Here is a 13,416-nt window from a genome sequence, read left to right as displayed (position 1 = left end):
GGCTTGGGGACCCTCCCCCGGGGAGTCAGCCTCTGGGCCACAGAGGCTCCATCCCCAATGGGAGCTCCCTGCTCACTTAAAAGCATGTCCGCAGTTTAAAGACACAAGGACTCTCTGGCATTAGCTGGACTGCAGAGAGGGAGGCTCGGATAAAGCATCAGGTAAACCGTATCTCGGAAAAAAAGTGCAGTTTGGGGTTGGGGGGAGTCATGGTCAGCTGCGCCTCCCCCCCAGGCAGGGGTCACCTCCCAGCCTGACAAGGTTCTTGCTGGGTCAGACCCCAGCTGCTCACGCCAGCCCTGCTATCCAGGTTTAAAGAAAGATTCAGGATGGGAAGGAGACAGAAAGGCAAGCCAGAGATGCTCCCTCTGGAACCTTCATCAAAAATGCCTTGGAGGGCACCCCTGGGGGGCAGCGGCTGGCCACAGCCTTCACCCTCTTCCTGCGGACAGGACGCAGAGGCATTTGCTTCCTGCTCAGTTGACTCAGACTCACGGCCCTGGTGTGGGGCGATCTGGACAGAACGTGAATGGCTCTGTTGGCCTCACACCCTGTGAGTATGAAGTATGGCCTCGGAGGCCGTTAGCTGAGTTTGCATGATTGCGGAGACGCTCAGGCTGTTGAAATATTAATCTCGGGGTTAGAACGAAATGCAACACAATTAGGTGTGCGTATGGACAGTGGCCAACTCTCTTCCTGGATCTGAGGGTTTACAGACAGATGGCAGCAGGACCCCAAGCCCAGAGCTTCTGGGCTCCAGGGAGAAAGCCCTGCATCGACGTAAAGCCTTGGTGGGCGGCTTTCCTAACAAATTCTTCCTTCCAGGTGCACACGGAAGAGGCCATTCCACCAGGGAGGGAAGTGGGGGCCCTTACGTTTCTGACAATCCCAGACCCTGAGATGTGGCTCCATGTCTAAGTGATTTTGCAGGTAAGGGACGGGGAAGACGGAAACTGTGGTCAGAGAAAGCGCCCGCCTGCCCAGATCCCTGGGGAGCTCCTCGGCGTCTATCACAGCTGAGAACCGTCTGTGCCAAAGCAGAGGGGGGCAGATTTTATGCTCCGCAACCATCCATCATGTGCAAGGATTGTCTCCGGAAGATGAAGACTCTCTGGCTTTCCCAAGCGTGAGCCAAAGCGCCCCGGAGCCCAGGACTGTGCTCTGAAGGACGCAGGTGCAGGGCGTCAGAGCAAAGCCTGCTGCTGGGGACTGACTCGGTCCCCCCCTCCGGAATTCCTCTCTGGGAGCCCAAACCCTTCACATGACTGTACTCGTGGAGGGGACCTCTAGGGCGATAATGAAGGTTGACGGAGGTCATAAGGGTGGGTCCGAACCTGATAGGACTGGGGTCCTTGTAAGAAGGGACAGCAGAGCTCTCTTGCTGTCTCTCTCTCCTTTTCTCTCTCTTTCTCTCCCCCCGCCCCCGAGGGCACGCAGAGGAAAGGCTATGTGTGGACACAGCTGGAAAGCCAGGAAAAGAAGTCTCCGCCAAAGCCAGCCCTGAAAACAGCTCGATCTTGGGCGTCCAGCCCCCAGAACTAGGAGAGAATGTATGTCTGTCTCTTAAGCCCCCATCTGTGTGTGGCGTTTCTTTAGGGCCGCCCAGCTGACCACCGGCCCACGCAGGTGCACAGAGGCCAACAGGGGGCTTCTAGGGGGCACCCGGGGGCTGGAGCGGGCACACAACACACCAGCCCATTCACTGCGTTTATCCTACTACAACAGGAACATGCACTAATTATACCTCTGTTCTAATCACTGAGGATTATCATTTAAGATAAACCATACAGTTTAATACTTACTGCAGTGCGCATTAGGAACAAGCAGACAATACATTGAAGGATGTTATCACTAAAAATAAAGGTGCATTTAAAAAACCCAGAGCAGGGCGCCTGGGTGGCTCAGTGGGTTAAGCCGCTGCCTTCGGCTCAGGTCATGATCTCAGGGTCCTGGGATCGAGTCCCGCATCGGGCTCTCTGCTCAGCGGGGAGCCTGCTTCCTCCTCTCTCTCTCTGCCTGCCTCTCTGCCTATTTGTGATCTCTGTCTGTCAAATAAATAAATAAAATCTTAAAAAAAAAACCAAACAAAAACAAAAACAAAAAAACCAGAGCAATTCAAAGTTGATTCAAAGGAAAACTGACTCGAGCCCTGACCCGAGCGTCCACGAAGAGGTGTGACCCCGGGCGGGCACCTGCCGTGGCTGACAGTTCCATGGGGCTTTCCATTTTCCAAGCTGATTCTGCAACGTCCCCCACAACATCTCTTGGGTGCACCACTCTCCTGAGCCAATGAACCAGGATCCTCAATTTTTAGTGCAACAAGGCTCGCTAATTGAGGCAGGAACAGTAAACTTCCTTCTGAATCAACTGGATTGAGTCCAATGGAGAAGGCAAGTCGGCTTCAGGAGGGCGGTTGATACTCAGCTAAGGGAGGGCAGGTTTAAGCCACTGGCCTGGGATCCACACCCCTCTGTTTCGTGGCCCAGCTACTTTCCTGGCAAAATTTCTGCAAATCTTTTCTATGTCACGGCAGCCAGACCACACCGCTCCACCTGTCCTTCCCCCCCATCCTTCCCCCTGACCTTCGAGGAGAGCTCACAGGCACCACTGCTGAAAGCCGTCGGGGCCCGGAAGAGCTGTCAGCCCGACACTCCCAGGGAGCACCACCTCCTGGCACCCACCCTCCCACGCACGCCCCTCTCCGGAGTGCGGCCCAGACTGGATGCCAATGAACAGAATACAGTAGGAGCGTGCGATGCCACTTGTGAGATTAGGTTATGAAATACTCCAATTCCCATTTGCTGGCATTTCGGTTCTCCCAGGACCTTCTCAAAGGCTTAACTTGGTGGAGGAGGGCCCCCACCAAAGAAGAAGAAACTGAGGCCCACGGCCCTATAGCCTCGAGGACCTGAATCCTGCCTGCGACCATGTGAGCCTGGGAGAGGGTCGGCTCTGTCGAGCCTTCAGATGAGACCGTGGTTCCTGGAGGAGGAGACAGCGACTGACCCTTAGTGACAGGCCCTGGGGAAGGGGTCCCGGTTAGGATGGGCCCAAATCCCTGACCCATGGAGACCATGAGATAGATAATAAATGTGTCCTTTTCTGAACCTGTAAGCTTGGGGTGATCGGTCACACAGCAGTAGATAACAAGTGGGCGTGGCCTTTGCTCTACAGGGAGAAGGGACAAACCCCTCCTCCCCCCCTGGGGGACTTGCACCTTCCATGACAACAAATGCCCTTATTTGAGTTGGGGTCCTTTGGGTCCCAGGTCTCCATACAGAGTTCCGCTTCCTTGATGGCGGGGGGTGGTCAGGAGCTGACTCGGTGTTTGGTGGACATCCGTGCACAGCTCCTCCTCCAAGGGGACCAACCAAGATTTTCCTCGGAGCTCAGTGAGGAAGGCAGTGAGCGTAGGACCCCCATCAGCCGTGTGCCGGGAAACAGGCTTTCCAACAACAAAAAAGAAGCTCCCCTCTCTGCAAAGACACATGGGCCCACAGCGGACTTCCCAGAGACTCAGCGCAAACAGGGTCACCTCTAGGACTCCTGAGAATGTGCGGCCATAGGGCTCCCCTCCCTCGCTCGGAGACTCCTCCCGACTGGGTCATGAACAATGTACATGCATACCTTCACCGTTGATGAACACCTTCGCTTTTATTTGCCTAATCAACACCAGTCTTACGGGTTTGTTAGACTTTATGGGCGTTGGATTCAGGAGACTTAATTTTGCCTCTGATCTCCTGCTAGTACCAGGGGACACCGGCACACATTTTTCTGGTCCCTTTTTCACGAGCTGAAACATTTGGACACACAACCCTCACCCCATGGGATGTACTGACATTCCTTCTTGTGGGGAGGATCGGGGGAAAGGTTGGTGTTTGAATCAGGAAGCTGCTGGGACACCAGATGTCTCACTGGCTACGCATTAAAGGAAGGACCGTGGGGAGAGGGCTTACGATCAAAGAACTGGGTGTTTCTAAACCAAGTGGAGAATTCGCAGAATTTTTTTCTTGGCAGCCTTGCAGCGTTCAGTTAAGAAAACGTGTCCGATGATGGGATACATTTTTCTTTATTGTTACTCCCTTCAAGAAAATACACGAACAGAATGTATCAAGAGCCCTAAAAATGATCAGAAATTTTGATTGTAAAGAAACCACCTTAAGCACAAAGAGAAGTGGATAGACCTTTATGAGAAAGACGGTTTACTGCTGCAGTGTTTATAAAAATAAAAATAAAAATAAAAAGAACCACCGCAACGTCCGAGGACGTGGGCAGGGTTATTTACGCAACGTTAAATCTGCATGACGGAACACCGCAGGGCCCCTGAGCCATTTCTGAGGACAATTTAATGTCAGGAGGAAATGTGTTCGACAGGAGCGAAAGTGTCTTAAAATCTGTATAGATTACGATACCGGGTTTGTAAGATAAATACGCCGACTGCACGTTTACCGTGTGTATAAAACACGGGAGGGGAACGGACCAACTTGCAGCCGGGGGTTATTCTTTGCTGACAGAATACTGATGCATTCTTCGATGTTTCTCCCTCAATTAACTACGCTTCACCAATACTTTAAAGTGAGACTGTGTTATTTTTACATGCAGTAAATAGTTCTTTTAAATAATAATCCGGGTGTCTGCATAGAACCTCACATAGCGTCTCCTTGTGTCCTATCATCACTGATGGTCACCCCAGGTTTAAATGTCTCCTCACTGCTATTGGGGTCTAATCCTTCATGATTCAGACACCAGCTCTGACGTGAGCATTTCCCCCCACCACCAAGCGGCGCTGCCACACCAGCTGGGGTCCTCCAGCTCAGTGCCATCTTTAGCCGGTCCACCCGGAGAGGGCATGGGATCCCCCAGGGGAGGGGCGGGGTCCCCCAGGACTGCCCCCCCCACACACAGGTGACAGTGGCAGGTGCAGGCTGTCCCTGGGTTAATCACGAGACTAACATAGTATGAATTAATACTGTAGATCCCAGGACTCAGAGAAACCCTTACTGACCAGGGTAAAGGACCTAACTCAGGAGCAGACAGATGGAAGAGAGGCACAGGGCAGGGCGTGGGGAAGGACGCAGGGTTCATGTCCTCTCTGGGTGCCACATGCCCCAAATCTCCGTGGGCTCACCCACCTGCAAGCTCTTTGAGACCCATTTTTTGGAGGCCTCATGACCGAGGATATCCTCGGTCGTTGATAACTGAAGTCAAACTCCAGACCCTCTGCCCCTGGGAGATGTTGGGGGTGGGGTTCTGGAGGCCCAGGTGCTTTCCAAAAGTCACCTCATTAAGGTAAGAAAAGTCACCTTTGCTGCTCTCATCCATAAGGAAACTCTCAGGGTTTTAGGAGCCCCATGAGGGGAACAGGGAGGAAGCCCAAATACGTATTTCTTATTATAAAGCACGATGTCAAGCAAAGAGTGAGCACTTGGAAGAAAGCAGCGGCTGCTAGTCCGGGGGGCTGGGGCATGGGGAGGTGACACAGCCCAGAGACCTGAGCCCAGGTGGAGCGCATGACCGAGGCCGGGAGGCAGAGCCCACCACGCTCACAAGCCTCTGCTCCAAGCCCGAACCGCAGCCTCAGAGCCAGAGCCGAGCCTGCCCCACCTGGAGACACCAGAGGGTCCTGCCAGTGACAGAGGCACCTCCAGACCTTCAGGCCGAGGGGTTCACAGCTCCGCTAAGCAGCGGGTAAATGTGGGCGTCAAGCAAGCCTTCCAGGCGGCGACCCGGTCCCCGGAGCCCGCGTCATCAGGCCTTACCTGTTGCGCGCGCCGGACCCCAGGCGCTGGCACAGCACGGTGGTCGTGGCGTGCTTCCCCCCGTTGCCCAGCTCCTGCTTCACGTCCCACTGCCGGGGCTCACTGGTCCGGGTGCCCAAGATGTTCACCCCCTTCTTCACCTTGGCTCTGCGGGCAGGAAGACAGGCGAGAGAGAGCCACGGCGTTAACGACCGAGCTTTGCCGAGGGGCCCACGCTCTGCTCCACGGCCCTGCCATCCTCCCCTGCTTGTTCCATCGTCTGCGTTTCCGTGGCCCGAGCGGAGGTGGGTGGAGGGTGGCAGGGGGAACGGTCCCTGGGCACCCCGCACCGAGAAGCAGCCTCGGGAGGCATTCAGGGGGAGCGCCCGCCTGCCCGAGACAGTCGTTCTCATTCAGGGGGGCACAGGGCCATGTCAGCACATGTTTCTGGTGGGGGCTGCTCTTTGGTGGGGAGAAACCAAGGACACAGCTAACCCTCCTGCCATGTCCAGCCCGGCCCCCGTGACACAGGCCTGTTGGTTGGAGGGGGGTCAAATCTCTCGCCGAGGCTTCCACTCTGGTTTCTCCACTCTGTTGCTGTGTGGCTTCGGGACAACTAATAACCTCTCCGGGCCCCGAGTTCCCCTCTGTAAGGGATCTGCCCCCAGAGCTGCACGCAGGTATGCATGCACGCACAGAAAGAGATTAAAGCAGTGTGAGGTATACAACAAGCACTTAATAAATGTGAGTTAGGGCTCCGTTCCCGCATTCTGCTGTGCGTGACCACCCGGCCTTCGGTGGGCACGGACCCAAAGGCACACAAGTCAGGATGTGGGAAAAACAAAGCTCTCCTCCAGGACGGACGTTCTGGTCATGCCTCAGCCCCTGGGACCCTCACCGCTCTTGTCAGCAGACCCATGGGACAAACGGTAGGTAGGACACAGAAGGCCACCTGTCCTCCCCCCTTACACCTCCCCCCACCGAGTCTTGCTCCCGGGAGCACACAAGTGCTGTTTGGAAAGACAACGTAGGGAGATAGGGAGAGGACTTGCACGGCTGCTGCAGACTCTCGAACCTGGGAGAAGATGTAGGAGCAGGACTGCCACATGCAGCTGCCCATGGTCGGCAGGAAGGGGGAGAGCGCATAGGGCTGATGCCACGGTCGCCCGTCCCCAGGATCGGTGGTCCCAGCCCCGACGTGGGAGGAGTGGATGAGGCTAGAACAAGGAGAATTTGCAGAGTCTGCTGATGAAGCAGCTGGACGCAAGGGTTCTCTCCCTTCCCACCCAGCGTGGTGAGTGCAGAACTCTGCCTCGGGGCTGGGGGACCCCTGGGGTGGGGAGCGTGGGGTTGCTGTGGTGCAAAGAGACAGGGACGTGACCCTCTATCAACTGATCACTGCAATTCCAAGCCTCTGTCTCCAATGCTGGACCCTCTCCCTCCAGGAAAAAAAGCAAGGTTCAGTGTGGACACTGGCATCGGCGCAGCACTCAGGAGTGACCCTGTCCTGGGGCGGGGGGTGCTCCCTTTCAGTCTGGCTGTCCCCGACCTGCCCCATGGCACCTGCACATGCCTTTATACCTGATGTCCCCGCGCTTTCTCAGCATTTGAAACCCAAATGTGTCCCTCCTTCTTTTCAAAAGGTGCTGGACTCGGTGCAACACAGGGATGACGAGTTCCTTAAGGAAAATCAATGAGGAGGGCAAACTCGGAACACAGACAGCCTCACTTAAAAAAAATAATAATATTTTATTTATTTATGTGACAGAGATCACAAGTAGGCAGAGAGAGAGAGAGAAAGAGAGAGGAGAAAGCAGGCTCCCCGCGGAGCAGAGAGCCCGATGTAGGGCTCAATCCCAGGACCCTGGGATCATGACCTGAGCCGAAGGCAGAGGCTTTAACCCACTGAGCCACCCAGGCACCCAGAAAGCCCAACTTCTGTCCTCCGATGCATCTTTTTCTCGGTGAGCTAGAGTCTGCATGTAACATGCTCTCCCTAGAAGCTTCTAGAAGCCACTGGCACAGCTGCTGCTGGAATGAGCATCTGTGGGGTGTGAGGAGGGGACGTGGAGGGCGGGGGCAGGGGCCGGGTACCACCTGGTCTCTGGCCCTGCAAGGCTGAGTCAGCCAAATCCGATCCGCAGAGTATGTAATAAAGGAAAGCGTATAATTAGTTGCTATTACGGGCCGGACGTGTACTTCCGTCTAAACCCACACGCCGAACCCCCACCCCCAGGACTGGAGAACATGACCTCGCATGCACACAGAGGCAGTCTAGCTCATGGGCAGCTCCGGGGTGGCCCAGTGCAAAGACCGGTGACCTCGTGTGCTCCAAAGAAGGAGCAGCTAGTAGACAGACGGCATACTGGACAACGAAACGGAAGGATGAAGCCAGCTATCCGTGCACCCTGGAGAGAAGCTTGGGGCCAGGTGCTCCCTCAGAGCCCTCAGATGGGACCTTGATTCTGAACTTCTGGCCTCAAATCCATGAGATGACCCACCTGTCCTTTAAGCCACCACCTGGTACCTTGTTACGGAAGCACTCGCAAATGCACACAGTTGACAATGGGAAAATAAAATCAAAGTTGAGGGGGTGCCTGGATGGCTCGGTGGGTAGAACGGGGGACTCTCGATCTTGGGATTGTAGGTTTGAGCCCCACGTTGGGTGGAGAGATGACTTAAAAATAAAATGAAATTAAAAGCTCCCATATAAAATTCTGGATTTCTGCTTTTTAAACTGCTGGGATATTCAGTCATTCAGCAAACACTGAGTGTGGCACATGGTGGTGCCGCGTGTCCTGTGCTGGGTTTGGAAGCTACCCCATGATTCCTACCTCGGATCCCACGAAAGCGAAGCTGGGGGCTGCTCCCAGAGCCTTGTGGATGCGAATTAAAAACCCATCCAGCTGGCCTCACACTAGGCACCCTGAGGGTTGGCCTGACCTCCTCGCCTCAGCCCAGCGTTAACAGACTTTTCTCTGGCTGGTGGCATGGGGGACTACCAGAGAGGGTCCAGGTGTGACGAGATGTGGCCTGCTGTCACTGCCTTTGAGAAGGGAGCGGCCGTGCATGAGCCCAGAGATGCGTGGCAGCCGTTTGGAGCTGAATGTGTGCCGCCTCCCCTGACAACCCGCAGGGACGCAGGGTCCCCCTCAGTCCTGCCACAGTTGAAAGTGAGTTCAGCCAACAACAGCCTAAGGGTTCTTGGAGGAAGAGTCACCCCTACAGCCCCCAGGTAAGAACCCAGCCCTGCCAACACCCGATTTCAGCTTCGGGAGAATTTGGTTCCCAGCACCTTGAGCTCATACACGGCTGCTCTTTTAACATGCAAGTCTATAGCGATCTGTTGCACATCCTGGAAAAGAGCCCAGTGTTGCAGGAGCAGCAATGCACCCAGGAAGGCGGGGGCAGAAAACATGAGAACAGAACCTGCGGGCTAGGAGATGGGGCAGCATTCCCCATGGAAATAGGATGTGTGGGTGAGCGTGACCACTCCACATAGATTCAGCCTGCTTGCAACACTGTTCATGAGCGTGTCCCCCAGTTTCCTTTATTCACTGACATCAGAGTTTCTCGACTCAAGCTCAAATGCTATGTGGGGACAGACATCACTTTGCCACAGGAAGCCGTGCATTGTAGGATGTCTAGCTGCTTCTTCCCAGAAGATGCCAGTAGCACCCTTCCCCAGGTGTGACAACTAGACATGTCTCCAGACACTCTCGAGTGTCTCTGATTGGGGCGGGGGGGGGGCAGTCAAACCATCCTTGACTGAGAGCCAGTGATTTTCTGACCCTTCTTGGCACAGAGCTGACCATCCTCATCCCAAGGCATGGACCAAGTGACCTTCAATGAAGAGGCAAACTTAGGGGGCTCACCCCTCTCTGCCTCAGAGTGGACGATTCCTACAGCTTCCAGTCCACTGGTACGTCCTCTTGAATCATTCCTAGGTTTTTTGTTATCAGGGCAGCCCTCTGCCTGCCTATGGGAGTGAGGTCCCCCCAGAAATGAGGCACAGACAGGTTCCAAGGAGGTGGAGAATGTCCCAGAGGTCATCACTGCAACTGCCTAGAAGGACTTGTGTGTGTGTGTACATGTGTGTGCACACACCATGTGGGTTTGTGTGCATGCACATGTAGGGGTGTGTGTGTACCTGTCCTTGCACGGGTGTGCACACACACGTGTGTGCATGCCATGTACATATGCACCTGTGTGTACCTCTGCACGTGTGCACATGTATGTATATGAGCACACAAGTGTGCATGGCCACTGAAAACCAGCTCCTCCTCCTCGCCCCTAAATGACAAAGATCGGCGCTATGTGGGTCGATGCATATGGTAAATGTTCCTAGCATCCCGCATGCCAACACCCACCTGGTCTCATCGAACCACGAGGCGGGGCCGGCCTTTGACACGCGTGCTAAGGACTCTCCAGGTGCATAGCCCCAGGTCCGGCCCTGCCCCTCACTCTACTGTGTGCTCCAGGTGGCTGACTCTAGGGACCCTCTACCCTCACTCCGGAGATGTCTGGCCACTGGGGACACGATACCAGATTGCAGGGCAGGGGAGGGACAAGTGGGGCATCTACGGGTCTCCATGCAGCAACAGGTGCAACCCTGATGCAACCCTGCATCAGGACAGTCTTTCCCCAAGGCTCCAGGACTCACCAGGTTCCAACAACAGTGCTTTCCCCACCCTTTCAGGCCTGGGGGTACAAAGCTAGTTCCCCCATGCCTCAACCTGCCTGCACCTCCACGAACAGTCCTTCCCGTTGCCAATGATTTTCCATTAATCTTGCAGTGTGCTTTTTGTCTGCCATTGCCCCCCGGGGGGAGGCTAGGGTGCCTTCCGTGCGTGGCCCATCGCTTGGCTGGTTCTCTGTTACTCCCTCCGTCATGGCAGTGATGTTCACTCTGTTGTCATGACAGATGACAAAGAACTTCTACCCATCCCTCAACGACAGCAGATCTCAACATGTCTCCCCCAGCTTGGGGCTGGCCTTCGTGTCACCATAGAATCTGCATTGTAACAGATCATACACTCTTCCTTGGCATTTTAGGAACACACTTAGGGCCATGTCTTGACTAAGTTTAGTGAACCATTACAGATGAACATAATTCACTGGAACCCAAACAGAAGGAAATACCATGACCCGTGTCTCTCAGGCTAAAGAAAGAGTGTGGTGCATGAACTTTCTTTGGTAGGTGGTCACATAGCCCTCGCTCTACTGCGAGAAAAATTTGCATCGACCCCACCACTTAGTAGCAACGATTTCAAGCGAATAGCAACAATGTAACACGTACCCATCAGTCACTTTCAACCGCCGGCCGCGCATAGCTGACCTCGCTCCGTCTATCCCCTTCAATGATTTCATGCTAAAATATCTCAAACCAAAACCCAGATCCTGCACTGTTTCACTTGTGAATATCTCAAGATTTTTTTTTAAAGCATGATCATGTTCCCATTATCACATCTAATGAAATTAATAAGTTCCTAATGTAAAAATTTTCCTAATTATCTCAAAGATATTACTCGATGTAATTGGTTTGCTCCCATCAGAATCCACACAAGGCCAATTCATGGCATTTGGCTGTTACATTCTGTTTTTTTTTTTTTTTTTTTTTTTTTTTTAAATACCAAGTCATTTGTCTTATTAGGTTCATGTGCTGGCTTATCCGGTTGTGTCTTAGCGTGGCCGGCTGATCAGTCCCTCCAGCCCCCTGTCTCCTTCCAGTCAGTTGCTGGAAGTAGAAGGGGGCTTGCAGATGGACTGGGTGGTCTGGAGACGAGTATCTGAAGAGCCCTGCTCTGGGTTTCCTACTGTGTCGCGTGCCGAGCCCACATGGGGTCAGCGTGCACTGAACGGTCTTACGTAAGGATTTCTGGGAGGAGTACTGCGGTCATACACCCGTGTTCCCCACGGGGGGCGGGGAGGGCAAGACAAGATATTCTTGTTATAAATGCCGGCTGGCCACCAGGTTGCCGTGGCTTTGAGAAGAGGTATGGTTCTGGAAAAGGGCGGACACGTAGCTTTGAAACGAGGAGCTGTGCAGGGTCCTGGCAGTGGAAGGCAAGTCTTCCTGAGATGGGGAATCCATGCTTACAGCCCCGCAGGCAAAGGTCTTCCATGCTGTGTATCATGAGGGGTCCCAGCAGACACCTGCTAGAAACTCTGGGTGCTCCCAGCGTCACTCGGAGCAAGGCTCCCAGGAAGAGGGTCTCCCCCCGGGGAGAAAGTGGCATCTGCCAGGGAGAATGTTTCTGGCCGTCTCCAAGAGGAGATGGTGCAGCCGATGGCTGGAGTTGGGGGTCAAGAAGGTGCTAAGCATCCCACCATGCCCAGAACAGTCCCCACAACAAAGGATGCCCTGGGCCTGGCTCTCCGAAGTGACAGATGGAGAAACCCTGTCCTCAGGCCAAGCCCCCAGCCAGCCGTGTGGATCCGGCACCCGGAAGACATCAGAATTGCCCAGAATAACTCGCATGTGCTCCCCCAAGACGCTCTACGTGCATCTGCTGCTCTGAGATTACCGCGCTGTGATCCCACGTGTGTGACCGTAGAGAATGTTTATGGTCTCACCTTATCAACTTCAGAGAGGATGCTGGCATGGGGCTAATCTACTTATGAGGGTATCAACCATCAGGACGGTAGTTCCTGTCCCAGGCCAGGTGAAATGTGATGCGGGGGGGTCGTGGGGGGCCGTGGGGGCCGAGGACACAAGATCCCAGAGACGGGACTCACCCGGCTCTGTGGGTATGCCGCCAACACAAAACCAAACCACGTTCCTTCTGCTGCCTTAATGGGAGCAGGGACCCAGCCTGGCGTTCAGAGCTCTGCTGTGTTTGCAAGAACGCCCAACAGCAGACAGCTGACTCTTACTACCGAAATTCCCAGTATCAGCGAGGCCGTCTGCGAAGTGTTTTTTCCGTGCACTACTTACAAAAACAAACCACAGTCCCTTCCCAGGTCACCAGGGAAAGTGCATGTTGAAACAGCATTGCACGGTCACTATCTACCTATCAAAATGGCCCAAATCCAAAACACAGATGTTGCCAGATGCTGGAAAGGGTGTGGAGTAGTGGAGCCCTCACTCGCCGCTGACAATGCAGAAGGGCACGACCACTCTGCCAGACGGCTTGGCAGCGTCCCACAAAACGAAACATCAATCACTGTACGATACAGCGATCACCCTTCTTGGTATTTCCCCAAAGCAGCTGAAACTCACGTCTGCGTAAACACCTGAGCACAGATGTTGATAGCAGCTTTCTTTCTAACTGCTCAAACTTGGAAGCAACCAAGATGTCCTTCCGTAGGTGGATAGAGAAACTGGGACGGATCCAGACCAGGGACCGTGACTCATCGCTAAAAAGAAACGAGGAATGCAGCCATGAAAAGACATGGAGGAACCTTAAATGCACATCACTAAGTGGAAGAAGCCAGTCTGGAGAGGCTGTGTACGTGTGATTCCAACTCCGTGACATTCTGGAAAAGGCACGGCTATTATGGAGACTGTGGAAAGATCAGTGGTTGCCAGGAGTGAGGAAGGGGGAGGAAGGCAGAGGCAGAGCTCAGAGGATTTTTAGGAAAGGGTTCGCATGATACCATAAGGATGGATACACGCCATGGTAAGTTTGTCTGGACCCACAGAATGTGCGTCACCAAGAGCCACCCGTCCTGTCTC

General features: G+C 54.2%; 1 protein-coding gene across 1 annotated transcript in view; it reads right to left on the bottom strand.

Annotated features, from left to right (window-relative positions):
• Window positions 1-13,416, bottom strand: part of TMEM132C (transmembrane protein 132C) — a 290,751-nt gene that overhangs the window by 96,666 nt on the left and 180,669 nt on the right. The window contains exon 3 of the mRNA XM_082699860.1: window positions 5,760-5,906. Coding sequence (XP_082555986.1) covers window positions 5,760-5,906 — 147 coding nt within the window. The remainder of the gene's footprint in view (window positions 1-5,759; window positions 5,907-13,416) is intronic.

The sequence above is a fragment of the Mustela nivalis genome (assembly GCF_964662115.1).
Source record: "Mustela nivalis genome assembly, chromosome: 14".
NCBI lineage: Eukaryota > Metazoa > Chordata > Mammalia > Carnivora > Mustelidae > Mustela > Mustela nivalis.
Note: the sequence above shows the minus strand (reverse complement) of the source record. Positions and strands in the feature narration are given on the sequence as shown.